A 14,659-nucleotide genomic window follows, 5' to 3' on the forward strand; every position below is an offset into this window, starting at 1 on the left:
ATTTCGGAGTCAAATATAACACCTGTCAGAAAGAGGAATGGAGTCAGAGCATGTTATCCATTTGTAAAACAGAACTAACTTCATTTCTTGAGCTAAACGTACAGGCCATTCTGCTAATAACATGCATTTCGTCAACTCAAACTGGTTGTAACACAATTGACAAATAGATCCTGTTTCTAAAGCTTGAACTTTTAAAAACGTGTGTTGGCTATAACGCGATTGCATTGTCAACATTTAAAGTGCTATTTTTATGTAGCATGGGTTCATACAAGAACACAACCATTGCGTTATAGAAGAGCTACCTGAATACCTATATATAATGAGAATAGATTAAACAAATAAAACTATGTAATGATTCTTAACATATTTATTAGTAACTTTCAATCGATATAGTATTGACTCTGGAATTAATGAGCTCAAAAGTTGAAAACAGCCAATTCAACAATTGTTTTAAGATTAGTACAAAACTAGTTGACAATCTTACGCTACAGAATTAAATAAACATCAGTAGGTGGAAACACAGAAAATTGAAGTCCTAACAAAATATGCAAAATGCTCTAGCTAATGTTAAGAGTAAGAACAGCAGGATTATTCACCTAATCTCAAACAATCATACGATTTAATGCCAGATGGTATTGTAATTAACTCATGTTTATTTGCCTGTATATTTATGAAATATATGGAAGTTAATTCGGCATCCAATGTTCAACCTGGTCGCAACCAAATAAGCACCCAACATTATTTTCATTGCCAGCACTGATTATGAAGTTAATTTTCATTTCAAAATCTCACAAAACACTTTCAATGGCAATCCCCTTTTATCCAACTTGTTTGTGAAATCAAAATTCTTGCAAACCTATACATCTTAGAACTGCTGCAGTCTAGAAACATCAGCTGATAAAGGCATGATATTTCTGCATAAAAATCAATACTACAATGACTCCATGTTACTTATGCTTACTACTGCTATTGTGGAAGTGTGCCAAGTAGAATAGAAAGGAGCTTTATACTGATTAGGAACTCATGATCCATACGTTTCCTGACAGTCAGTTCTGGACTAACATAAAGACTAGGGAATGGTGGAACAGAGAGAAACTTCTCTTTGCCCTGACAGGACCACCCCAAGCTGCTCTTTTCCATTTGACTGCCTTCATAGCTTAAAGTTTTAAGCTCGAATCTCTGCATGATTTCCTTCAACATGGAAGGCGACAGCTGGCCTTGCGACAATATAGCAAAGGCCAGACCTGTGGATTTGCAAAAAGTTCAAATCTCTTAGATATTGGTCAGGCAAAAAAAAAATCGCCACTTTAATGCAGTCAGTCAACTTCTTGTGCTTCCTTGTAAGTGCCCCTCACTGCAGTAGCAAACATTACCATACACTTTTTTTTTCTGGGAAAAGTTTAACAAAATAGCCTAACGACTTCCTCCACACAATTTCTCAACACTTTGGAAAAATGCTTTAACAGTCAAATCAGTTTAGCAAAATCGGTATAAAACAGAAATTCAGCACTTCTGACAGCATTTGTGGGGAAAAAAGCAGTGCTAACTTTGCGTCCATATTTCAACAAATCTTTCCATGCATTCTACCCTTCCTGATGGTAATAAAAATAGCCTACATATTATATTCTTGGGTGTTTGGAGTCTTTGGTTCACCACGGACCATCAAGTGCCCCACAATAATTCACAATACTTAAAGGTAACAAACACGTAGATTAATTTCTGCAAAACAAAATAATGTTAGTTATAACACAATACATTTGATATGAATGTCATTTTAATATTTTGGCAGGAATACTTACATGAAGTAGAGCAAGTCTCTGCTCTGGGCGAAGGTGACTGAACTCATCACTAAGCACAAACTGAATTGCTGCAAACGAGAGGTAAAAGAATCAGGAAAAATGGAAAGTGGGAGGAGAGAGAGAAAAATGTTATTCAAAATGGATACACTACTACTCAATGAAGGGCAACAGAGTCAGTTCAATATTCCAGCAACAATAGACCTTCAATAAGTTTCAGGCTGGTATCAAATATGCATCAGCAAACCAAATATCATAATATGCTACGGTACAAGAGAAGCTGCAGGATTAACCATACAAGTGAAATTAGAATGTTGAAAAGTCCTGTTTTGTAGGTACTCACTTGATTCTAAACAGAACCTGAAAGTTTGCAATCCTAACAATGTAATTTCATCTTGTACAATCTAAAATTAAGTCTAATTGCTGCATCTTTTACTGTAAATAATTTATCTAAACTGAATCCTAGGACAGAAATATGAAACTTCAATTCTGAAAATTTTCCATAAACTTTTAGCACTACCCAAGTAGCCACCTGCATGTTCTTCCATATAGCAATTTATAATATTTGCCATTTGAAAAACTTTAAAAGCCTGAAAAACAGAAGGCATCTTGTTTATCATTTGCTTTATACTAGTATTTCATGCTTTCTCAACTCCAGAAATCTCACCAGACTGAAGAAACCTGACAGGAGTCTTCATTACATACAATGGAGTCAGCTATTACGAGGGGGCATAGCTTTAAATTAAGGGGTGGTAGGTATAGGACAGATGTTAGGGGTAGATTCTTTACTCAGCGAGTCGTGAGTTCATGGAATGCCCTGCCAGAGCAGTGGTGGACTCTCCCTCTTTATGGGCATTTAAACGGGTATTGGATAGGCATATGGAGGATAGTGGGCTAGTGTAGGTTAGGTGGGCTTGGATCAGCGCAACATCGAGGGCCAAAGGGCCTGTACTGCGCTGTATTTTTCTATGTTCTATGTTCTAATTCCTGAAGAAGGGCTTATGCCCGAAACGTCGATTCTCCTGTTCCTTGGATGCTGCCTGACCTGCTGCGCTTTTCCAGCAATACATTTTCAGCTCTGATCTCCAGCATCTGCAGTCCTCACTTTCTCCTCTTCATGCTAACACCATTCTGTAGCCTTCACACAAGTACATTCAAAAAAAGCAACAAAAGGAACTACTTTTCTAAGATTCTTTCCCTCAACTTTACTTTCAACTGAGAATTTCCATAGCAGCATGCTGTGATCTAAAATGTCATGTATTCAATTATGGCCCTAGTACATGCAAACAAGAGTTTCATCTTCACTACTTTACCAAGCGGTTTCTTATAAAGGTTATTGTCAATAATACAAAACTCAAGTTTAAATACAATATTTTACATACATTTAATTCATATCATGAATTCTCAAACTACAGCGGAGAGCATTTTGAGTGTGTACAAGATCAATCTACTTATATCTTGACATCAATTATTTTGAAATTTTAAAAAATATCCTTGAAATTAAAAAATGTCAGCTCTTACCATAAAAAAAGTTACTCTTTCCAGATCCATTTCGGCCAACTGAAGAGAAAGAAATATGATTAGATGCTGTTAAAACAATTATCTCTCTCCACTACTTTCACTATAAAAAAAACTATCATTCCAAAAACATAAGAACAAGTAAAAGTTGAGTGAAAATATACATGAAAAATAACTGACCAAATTACAGAACAAGGCAAAAAATTTGGAATAACAAAGCTACATTCTCCAGTTTACACACGAGTGGCAAACTCTGCCAAACACAACCAGTTTTCCATTAAAGTATTTTTCCCTAAAGTAAAAGTCAGACAAAATAGCATTTAAACTCTACAACATTGATTACATTCCAAAATAATGCATTTACGTTCATTACATTTTGTCAGTGAATTGTTCACAATTATTGCCATATATTGTATTGAAATGAACAGTCAATTCAGATTTATGAACAAAAAAATTAATAGCTCACAACCTGCCTCAGAATTATTCAATACATTCCTTTAGATGCTCTAATTGACCACAACAGTGATCAGCATAATAAAGTACCACATATGAGGTTTTGTGGCACAGTGGATAGTGTTCCTTCATTTGGGATAATTTCAAGTTTACTCCAGAACTTGATAATCACAGAATCATTCACAACAAGGGTAAATTGGCTCATCAACCACCTATAGAAACATTCCACTACAAGAACAGACAGTAAGTGTTTGAGATAGATATAACTGATGCAAATGAGAAATATAATGGGGTGGATCAGTAAGTTTGCAGAAGACTTGAAAACTGGCTTGGTGGCTGACAGCGAGGAGCGTGATCTTAGATTACAGAAAGACATAGATGGATTGGCCAGATGGGCAGATCACTGGCAGACAGAATATAAGTGGGAGGTGATGCACTTTGGAAGTAACAAGACAAGGGAGTATTTTTATTTAATGAATGGTAGGACATGAGGAAGAGAGGGATTTTGGGATGCTTGCCCACAGATCTTCGAAGGAGGAAGGACAGGTTAATAGGATAGTCAAGCAATACTGAACATTTCTCTTGGTCAGTCACAGCATAGATTATAAAAGGGAGTTTATACTGGAGCTGTACAAGGCTTTGGTTGGGCTACAACTGCAGTACTGTGTGCTATTCTGGTCAGTGCACAATAGGAAGGAAGTCATTAAATTGGAGGGGTGCAGAGAAGATTCACTAAGGTGCTGCCTGGGATGGAACATCTTAGCTACAAAAAGTAACTGAATAAGCTCAGGTTGTTTTAATCAGAGTAGAGAAGGTTGATGGGGGGGATCTGATAGAGGTGTTTGAGATTTTGAGGAAAATGGACAGGGTGAATAGAAAACAGCTATCCCCCTTAGCTGAAGGATCAGTTACAAGGGACACACTTTTAAAGGTGAAACGCAGGTGGCTAGAGGAGACTTGAAAAAAATGTCTTTCACCCAGGCGCATGGTAAAACTGCCTGGAAGGGTTGTTCCATAAAACCTTTAAGAATTGCTTGGGTCGAGCACTTCATTTTTCATAATATTCAAAGGTATGGGCCTAGTGCTGGAAAGTGGGACTAATGTAGATTTAGTGTATTTTTGGTGGTACAGGTTTGAGCCATAGTGCCTCTGGTGTACAGTGTAATTGTCCAGCTCTTGCTTTTACAGTCTCCTGGTTAGCAAGGGGACATACATAGCTTAAACGAAGCGGCACGTGCTGAGCAACAACTTGCTCACTGACTCTCAGTTTGGGTTCTGCTAGGACCATTCAGTTCTTGCCTCATTACAGTCTTAGTTTAAAAATGGACAGAAGAGTCAAACTCTAGGAGTTGAGGAGAGATTGACTTCTGTTGGTATCAAAGCTGCATTTTACCAAATACGGCAGATCTTTGAAAGTTGCCACCCAGGTAAATAGTGCGGTGAAGAAGGCATATGGCGTACTGGCTTTTATTGGTAGAGGAACTGAGTTCCGGAGTCCTGAGATCATGTTGCAGTTGTATAAGACTCTGGTGCGGCCGCATCTGGAGTATTGTGTGCAGTTTTGGTCGCCATACTATAGGAAGGATGGGGAGGCACTGGAACGGGTGCAGAGGAGGATTACCAGGATGTTGCCTGGTATGGTAGAAAGATCATATGAGGAAAGGCTGAGGCACTTGGGGATGTTTTCATTGGAGAAAAGACTCTCCCTCATTATGGACATTTAAGCGGGCATTGGATAGGCATATGGAGGATAGTGGGCTAGTGTAGGTTAGGTGGGCTTGGATCGGCGCAACATCGAGGGCCGAAGGGCCTGTACTGCGCTGTATTCTTCTATGTTCTATTTTCTATGTTCTATCAAGGACTCCTAGCAAAATGGGATTCAGGTAGAAATGTCTCCAATGATTGCAGTCATACCTGGCACAAAGGAAGATGGTTGCAGTTGCTGCAAGTCAATTCAACAAATCCAAGAGATCAATGCAGGAGTTCCTCAAGATAATGTCCTAGACTCAACCACCTTTAGCTGCTTCATCAAAGACCTCCCCTCCATCATACCTTAGAGGTGGGGACATTCATTGGCAACTGCACAATATTCAGCATGATTCACTACTTTTCAGATAGTGAAGCAGTTCACTTCACAATGCAGCAAAACGCAGACAAAAATCCAGTTTGAGATAACAGGGGGAATGTAATATTCATGCCACTCAAATGGCAAGTACTGACCATCTCTAAGAGAATCCATCCATTACCCTTTGAAATCAATGGTGCTACCATCACACAGCTCTCCATCATCAATATCCTGGGAGTTACCATTGATCAGAAACTGAGTTGGACGAGTCATATCAATGCTGTGGCTACAAAAGTAGGTCAGAAGCTAGGGATCATGCAGTGAATAACTCACTTCATGGCTCTCCAAAGCCTGTCCACCATCTACAACATAGAGCATAGAACAGTACAACACAGTACAGGTCCTTCAGCCCTCTATGTTGTGCCGACTGTTTATCCTACTCTAAGATCAAACTAACCTACATACCCTTCATCGTACTATCTTCCATGTGCCTATCCAATACTTGCATAAACGTCCCTAATGTATCTGACTGTACTACCACCGATGGCAATGCATTCAACACATTCACCACTCTGAGTGAAGGACCTACCTCTAACATCTTCCCTAAGCCTTCCTCCAATCATCTTAAAGTTATGCCCCCTCGTGATAGACATTTCTGTCAAAAGAAAAAGGTCTCTGGCTATCCACTCTATCTATGCCTCATCACCTGATACACCTCGATCAAGTCACCTCCCATCCTTCTTCGCTCCAATAGCCCTAGCTCCCTCAACGTTTCTTCATAAGACCAGCCCTCCAGTCCAGACAGCATCCTGGTAAATCTCCTCTGCAGCATCTCTCAAGCTTCTACATCTTTATGAGGCAACCAAAACTGAACGCAATATTCCAAGCGTGGTCTAACCAGGGCTCTTTTGAGCTGCAGATTAACCTCACGGCTCTTAAAAATCAATCCCTCTGCTAATGAAAGCCAACATACCATACACCTTCTTAGCAACTCTATCAACTTGGGTGGCAACTTTGAGGGATCTATGGACAACACATATTGAAAAGCAGCAGTGCAGAGTAGAGTCACAAAACCAGAGTCATTGAGCACGGAAACAGACCCTTCGGTCCAACATGTCTACACCGATCAGAACATCCCAATCTGACTTAGTCTCATTTACAGCATTTGGCCCATATCCCTCTAAACCTTTCCTATTCATATACCCACACAGATGCCTTTTAAATGTTGTAACTGTATCAGACTCCACCACTTCCTCTGGCAGCTCATTCATACACATTCTGGTGTGAAAAAAATTACCCTTCAGCTCCTTTGTAAATTTGTTCCCCTGACCTTAAACCCAACGCCTGATAGTTTACACACTGGGGGGCACCCTCGTCATCTGTTGCCTTCGCTCTTACGCGCCCCCCCCCCCTCGGTCTACAACATAAAAACCAACATTTTCCAGCCGCTTTCAGTTCTGAACAAGCGTTACATCAGACTCTAGATATTAGCAGTTTCTCTCTACACAAAACTTTCCCGATCTGCTGACTTCCTTCAGCATTTACAGATGCATTGCAGAAAATCAAGATTCTTTATGACCACACCTTCCAAATCTATGACCACCACCATCTACAAGAACAAGGGTAGCAAATATATGGGGAATACCACCCCCACCACCTGCATATTCCCCATCTTAACTTGGAAATATACAGCCATTCTTTCTCACTCAGACAAAAGTCTCCTCAGAGACTGCAGTAGTTCAAGAAAGCTGCGCGTCACCTTCTCAAGAATATAAGCAGTGGGCAATAAACATTGGCCCAGCCAGGGAGGCTTGCACCCCATAAGCATATTTTTAAAAAGCAGTTTGATGGACTTGCCTAAATGAGTGCAGCTCCAAACAAACTTAAGACATGTGACACTGTCCAAAACAAAGCAGCCTGCTTGACTGGCACCAAGTCCACAAACATCCACTCCCTCCAACACCAGAACCTAGTAGATACACACTGCTACATATACAAGGTGGATTGCAGAAATTCACCAAGGTTGCTTGGACAGCACTTTCCAAACTCAACAAGACAAGGGTAGTGGATACCATCACTTCCAAGCCACGCACAATCCTGACTTTGAAGTTCATTGTCATTTCTTCACTGTCACTGGGGCAAAATCCTGACACTCCTCCCTAAGAGCACTGTGGCTATAACTACACCAAGTTAGAAAGTTGTATCCAAAACTGACTTAGTGACAGGATTCAGAGGGTGATGGGAGAAGGTTGTTTGTGTGACTGCGGCCCAGTGTGCAGTGGTATCCACAGGGATTACTAAGAGGTCTCTTATTGCTTATGATATTCATAAATGATATAGATAGGAACATGTGTGTGTGTGGGGTGGTGGTGGTGGGGGGGGGGAGGAAGGAATGATACATACATTTGCAGGTGGCACAGGTTTGGCCAGGTGGTTAACAATGAGGAAGAAGGTACTTGGTTACAGGAGGAGTGCACTGGACAAATTGACAGATCAATGGCAGTTGGAATTCAATCCTTTAAAAAGTACTTGAATGAACACTTGAAGTGTCATAACATTAAAGATTATGGGCTTAGTGTGGGAAACATGTGGTAGTAGTATAGGTTTTGCAGTATAAACCCAATGGCCCATGCTATACTGTATGACTTTATGAACTGCAGAGGTTCAAGAAAACACCTCACTACTACCTTCTCAAGGATAATATATATACACTGGTCAAACCAGCAAAGTTCACAGCCCTGGAGTGATTTTGTTTCAGTAGTTTACTTGATGTGGACTGGCAGCTCCGAAGCTGCAGCCTCTGGCAACTTGGCCAAATTGATCGTCAGAAACAGACAAATATGTGCTCTGACTGCATCACGCATCAAAACATATTACTTGATGTTTTAAAAAATTGTATGCATGGAAAAATTGCTCTCTCCAATGTTAGATTTCTCTCAAAATTCCTACTAACAAATTAAAAAGCAAACATTTTTCTAACCTTCAGCTGCATCTCTGTTTTCTCAGTATTTTTCATTGTTATTTGCTCACTCACTAAATTTCTCTCAGCTGGCATTCATTTATTAAATTGTAAGCATTATCAGGGAGTCAAGTTCTCTCTCGTTATATAGCAGGGAAGTTCTCAAGCTCAAGGAGAACAGCTATTCTTGGTCAGAGCTTTCTTCATTAATACCTTCTATCGGGCGGATTGAGAAATGCAATTGCATTGTGTATCCACTGAATGGGATCACTTAGTAACCAGAAATCAAGATTTGTGCTCTAATTCTATGACGTATTTTTACATTCCTCATTCACACAAGTCACAGTTAAATCCCTGTTCAGAACAAGGGAAATTTCACTTCTCCACTATGAAAGGCTTATCAATCTTTCCCAAGGGGCATAGATGATGTAAATTTAAAGTCCAACAATGACAGAACCACTGAAGACTAAAATTCAACACAGAAACAACTGACAGTGTACTCTAGAAAGCAATGAGGATTTAGTGCACAAAACAGAAAAACAATTTCATTGGTCTTCAGTGAAGTATAACAATGGGTATCAAAAAGGTTTACCTCCCAAGTTGAAAGGCTTAATAAGCACAAATAATTATTAAAATAGCTAAATGATTATACATAAAATCCTTCTAAAGCAGTGAAACTGCAAGAGTACAGATCATCTCAACTTTCACATTCATATGGATATAAATCATTGGTTAACATATACAGAAACACACCCTTTTCTACACCCCAACAGAGTACCTTAACTGCAATGTCTCAGAAAACACAAACTTAAAACAATAACCACACAGCTTTATTCTGTAAAAACTTTATTCGCTCTATTTTAAACCAGCATTTCATCTTCCCAATCATTACTACTTAAACATTTATCTTCCTGACACTGAAAGAGTTCAAAACCTCAGTTTGGGAATAACACTCAAAGTTAAGTCCTCATCACTCCAGCTTTAATTCTACACCTGCTCTTTAACCCAAAATATAATTCTTTCCCTGTACTATTTTCTGCTTTTTGGAGAACAGTCAAACGTGCAACCACTCTGCATCATCAACATCTTCACAAATAGAAAAATGAATAATCAGTAAATTTTGTTGTTACCATCAAAATTGAAGTAACAGCTGTTCTCTTTCAAGTACTATTATTGAAATGGAACTAGCACAATGGTGACAGTGACAATGTCACTGGACTAGGAATCCAGAAGCCCAGGTGAACATTTGAGACCTCAAGAATTACAATGGTAGTGCCCCTGTCAGAGGCGGACGGCCTGGGCTTAAGTATCACCTACATACTTCTGAACAGGGAGACTAAACATATCAAAAGGCCTTGACAAGGCTTTCTTTTGGCACTCAAACCAAAGAAATTGCAATCTAGATTATGCATCTAATACAGAATGCAACCAAACAGTAAGAATTCAATCAAAAATCAGACTGACAAAATTCTTATTAACAGCCACAAGAAACTCCAGTCCTGTTTTGTGTGAACTTTATCTTAACATCTTTAGAATATCTTAAAGTCAGAATCTAATGAGTTCAATCCCAAAATTGATATTCTAAAGTAATCTTAATCATAACCAAATTAACTTCAAATTTTGTCAATGTAAACAAGTTGAAAATTGATTCATCTTGTATCAGAGTTTACAATACAAACACACAACCAAGCAATAAGTAGTTAACAAGAAAATTTATCATAGACAAGCAAGCATTCTGGAAAATCCTTTTTGAACTCGCATCGTCAGAAACTTACCTATAACATTATGCTTGGAGCTGAAAGGATCGACAATTGTTTGATCCCTGTAGCTGCGGAAACCCTGGATAATCACCTAGAAGAAAAGAAATGGAAGTAACTTTAGCTTTCAGTTTTATAAAATTAAATCCCACACTTTAACCTTTACATCTACAGCTCTCATCAATGAAAATAACTTTCTCGCATCAAAATCCTACCATAATTCCTATCCAAGAGCAGAAAACAAAAACATTATCCAGACCAAAATGGGGAAAGAGGTTAGAAATAAATTATTTGGATTAATTGAGATACTTTGTGTATTTTTTAAACCCGACTACATTTTCCTTTTAAATTTAAAAATGCTACAGGTTCAAGTCTCATTCAGGTCTTGAGCAGAAAGGTCAAAGCTGATTCAGTCCAGTAAGTTGGGTGCACTGCACTGTCAGAAGTGACATCTTTCAGTCAAGATGTTAAACTGAGGCCTTGATTACCTCATAGACAACCAGAAATGATTGCACAGCACTATTTTGAAGAGCAAGGATTTATCCCTGGTGACCTAGAAAATATTTCTCTCTTCATTAACAGATGAAAAAGATGATCACATAATTGCCCACTGAAATTCCTTCATCACAAAATACTTCATTCACTGCAAACTATTCGGGAAATCCTTACAGTGCAAATGGTGCTATATAAACCTAAGTCTATCTTTATGAAGAGTTTCCAAATCAGGCAAAAGGACTGACAGCATCCTGGGATCAAAACTAGCTATTTCTAACTGTTCAAATTCATCACAGTGCTTTGCTAATACAAAGAAAATAATCAAAATTTCACACTAACACATTTTTCCTGGTATGACTGAACTATAACTTTCAAATAGGTCACCAGTTGAAATTCTATCTTCGCCCAAACTTGCACTTATGGTCGAAACGGACTTGAATTGATCCATGGTGCTGGTGCACATGCGGTTCATGGTAAGTGAAGCCAAGAACAAATGCTGCAGGAAATATCTCCTCACCTCACCATTTAATTAGGCTATTAATGAAGGCCTGCCCAGAAAGGTTGGCCTGCAAAATAGAAAATCTGACAAGACTATCTATTTAAGGATCACAGCTTTCCACAAAAAGGGACAAGTTACAACTGCAGCGAAATAAAACGCACGAATACTTCATAACCTGGTGTTGTGTGATTTTTAACTTTATCCACCTCAGTCCAACACCAGCTCCTCAATATCATTTTTTTTTTCATTTCTGCAGCACTGAGGTGCTAAGAGGTCTAACAAGGGAGGATGATCCCACCTGGGGAGGAAATTCACTGCCCAGTGTAAGCAGTGAGAGAGGGTTTCAATCAATTTGTTGAAGTTTTCTTGCTCCCACATACCTGGTTCCAAATAATGAAGAAGTGTGCTGGTATCACAAGGAAATTAAATGCATGTATTTTTCACTTTATTTCCTCCACATTTCTTGGAAGGGCCCATTCTACACAATCACTACTCATTTCATAGAAGAATACAGCGCAGTACAGGCCCTTCGGCCCTCGATGTTGCGCCGATCCAAGCCCACCTAACCTACACTAGCCCACTATCCTCCATATGCCTATCCAATGCCCACTTAAATGCCCATAATGAGGGAGAGTCCACCACTGCTACTGGCAGGGCATTCCATGAACTCACGACTCGCTGAGTAAAGAACCTACCCCGAACAGAAATGAACACAATACATTAATGGAGGTGTGATTAGCGTTTTAGTATAATGTCTTTTTTTATTCTATTTCTGTACAAATAAAGCCAAGGATCACATCAGCTTTAATTCATCTGCCTTCTTGACCTTATGCAGCCCTATGTCTCCCTGCTTTGAGCACCTTTAAAACTGTATCACCACCTCTCTTCGTTCTTTCTACCAAAATATAATACTTTGTGCTCTGTGCACTAAATATTTTCTGCCAAGTGTCTGTGCATTTTATTAGTTTACGTCCTTCTGAAGCCTGTAATTATCTTCCTCATTACTTAGTACATATTTTAGTTGATTATCGTGCACAAACTTTAAAATTATGCCCCATCTACCCACGTCCCAGTCATTAATACACATCAAAAAGAGCAATAGCCCTCATAGCAACTCCTGGGGAGCATCATGCTACACTTTCCTCCAGTCTGAAACATCAGTATTCACTGCTACTCTCTATTTTCTGTCCTTTATTTTGAATTCATTCTGCTGGCTTCTTTTTTTAAAATCCCATGGGCTTTACTTTTATTAACAAGTCCATTGAATACCTTGTCAAACATCTTCCACATTTCCATATTCATAATATCAACTGCACCTCTTTCACTGGCTACATCAAAGAACTGAATCAAGTTAGTCAAATATGATTTTAAAAAAGCCATGTTGCCTTTCATTTAACCATGCTGTTCCAAATTCAGGTTCACTTTGTACTGGATTATTGTCTTGAATAATTTCCTTACTATTAATGTTAGGCTGACTGACTTTTCATTCTGAGTTTATGCATTGCCTACCATCACCTCCCCTACCCCCACCACCTCCCCAACGTCTAAAAACAGATACAACATCTTCAGTCCTCCCACTATATTGAAAGAGGTCTGGAAGATCATGACCAGGTAACCCATACAGTTTTCAGTCTTACTTCCCTCAGCTAGAATGCATCATGTCTGAAGGTCTATGAACTTAAAAGCATGTCCTCCTTATTTTTATCTTATCGTACACTCCATAGACATACACATAATGTTGTTCCCCCTTTACTTTGACATTTCTTGCTAATTGTCCTGATGAGTACAACTTAAAAAACTTTGCCAAAATGCGGTTGATTTTTCAGGATGCATTAATAGTTCATAAAATTGCAAAAACGTATGCTACAATTGAAAGTGCAGGAAACTAGAATTAAATGAGGAATTACCTTATTAGTGTACAAAATGTAATTATTACAGGAAGAGGGAGATTTGTCACAGTGATATTAATTATTGGATACATGGATCAAATGCCTGATCAAAAACTTGGACTAAAAATTGCTGAAATATTTAATCAGTAATATTGTAGGATAAGATGCTGAGAAATTAGCAAAACAAAACTCTGAACTAATGTGGCCAAAATATTTTCAAATATAAATTTAAAATTAACATTAAACCTTTTTCTTAATTTCACTTATAGGTTTATTAAAACCATTTGTTATGGGTCTTGGCAGCTTGTTATATTTCAGGGACAGGTAATCTTGAACGGATTCGAAGCTCAGATCTTATCTTGGAGCTGAAACCTTAAAGATGATTGCACCATGAGGTGAGTTCTGCCAATTGTTTGTCCCATACTTTGGCCGATTCCAGCCACAGAAGGACATCTGTATTAAAACATAAAAGTGAAAAGACATTTTGGCATAATTGAATCTTCAGTTATCAATGGCTTAAGGAAAAGAGATCCATTTATTATGAGTCATATCCTGCCTTACATAATGCCAAGTCCTTTAAGTGTTCAATCTTGCCAATGAAAGGACGCAGTTTGATGAGCGCCTGAAACATTTCGATTACTTATGCACAGAGTTGACTTGTCTGATGTGACCGCAGGAGTGATTTGCCAGTCCCACAAAAAATGCAAACGCTTTTAGATACTTGAATTCTGGCAAGCTGTGACTGCCAATCCAGTCCACTTTGGAAAGTGAATTGGCCATAATAGTTGATTAAAATTGATACACAACTTAAATAAATTGGTGCTTTTATCGAGTCAGGCTGCAAATCAAAGCAAACTGAATGACATTGATCCGAACAAACTGCACAATGCAAATTACACCTGAAAAAAATAAAACCGAGGGCCAGATCCGGTTTTATATCTCGAAACGGGACGTCCAGCTCAGTACATTGATCTAGCTACTTCACTTTACGTGTGATTATAGCGATTTTCCTGGAAGTGTGTGCATTCCTGTATTCGCCTATTCGTGGTCGCTAAAAGCTGTATCTTCCTACTTGCGACTTCCTGCGTTTCTAACCATGTGCTTCTAACATGTGCTCTGCCCATAGTCATTGCATTAATATATAAACACAGCCAGGTTGGCAATATTCAGTTTGCTCGTCACTCAAAGCCTGACATACCAAAGATGCTTGAGTTTCAGTTACTGATCA

General features: G+C 38.8%; 1 protein-coding gene across 1 annotated transcript in view; it reads right to left on the reverse strand.

Annotated features, from left to right (window-relative positions):
• smc3 (structural maintenance of chromosomes 3) overlaps nt 1-14,659 on the reverse strand; it is a 131,397-nt gene that overhangs the window by 97,389 nt on the left and 19,349 nt on the right. The window contains exons 2-4 of the mRNA XM_043713100.1: nt 10,567-10,642; nt 3,318-3,356; nt 1,800-1,867 (exon numbers count right to left, since the gene is read on the reverse strand). Coding sequence (XP_043569035.1) covers nt 1,800-1,867; nt 3,318-3,356; nt 10,567-10,642 — 183 coding nt within the window. The remainder of the gene's footprint in view (nt 1-1,799; nt 1,868-3,317; nt 3,357-10,566; nt 10,643-14,659) is intronic.

The sequence above is a fragment of the Chiloscyllium plagiosum genome, chromosome 22 (assembly GCF_004010195.1).
Source record: "Chiloscyllium plagiosum isolate BGI_BamShark_2017 chromosome 22, ASM401019v2, whole genome shotgun sequence".
Lineage (NCBI taxonomy): Eukaryota > Metazoa > Chordata > Chondrichthyes > Orectolobiformes > Hemiscylliidae > Chiloscyllium > Chiloscyllium plagiosum.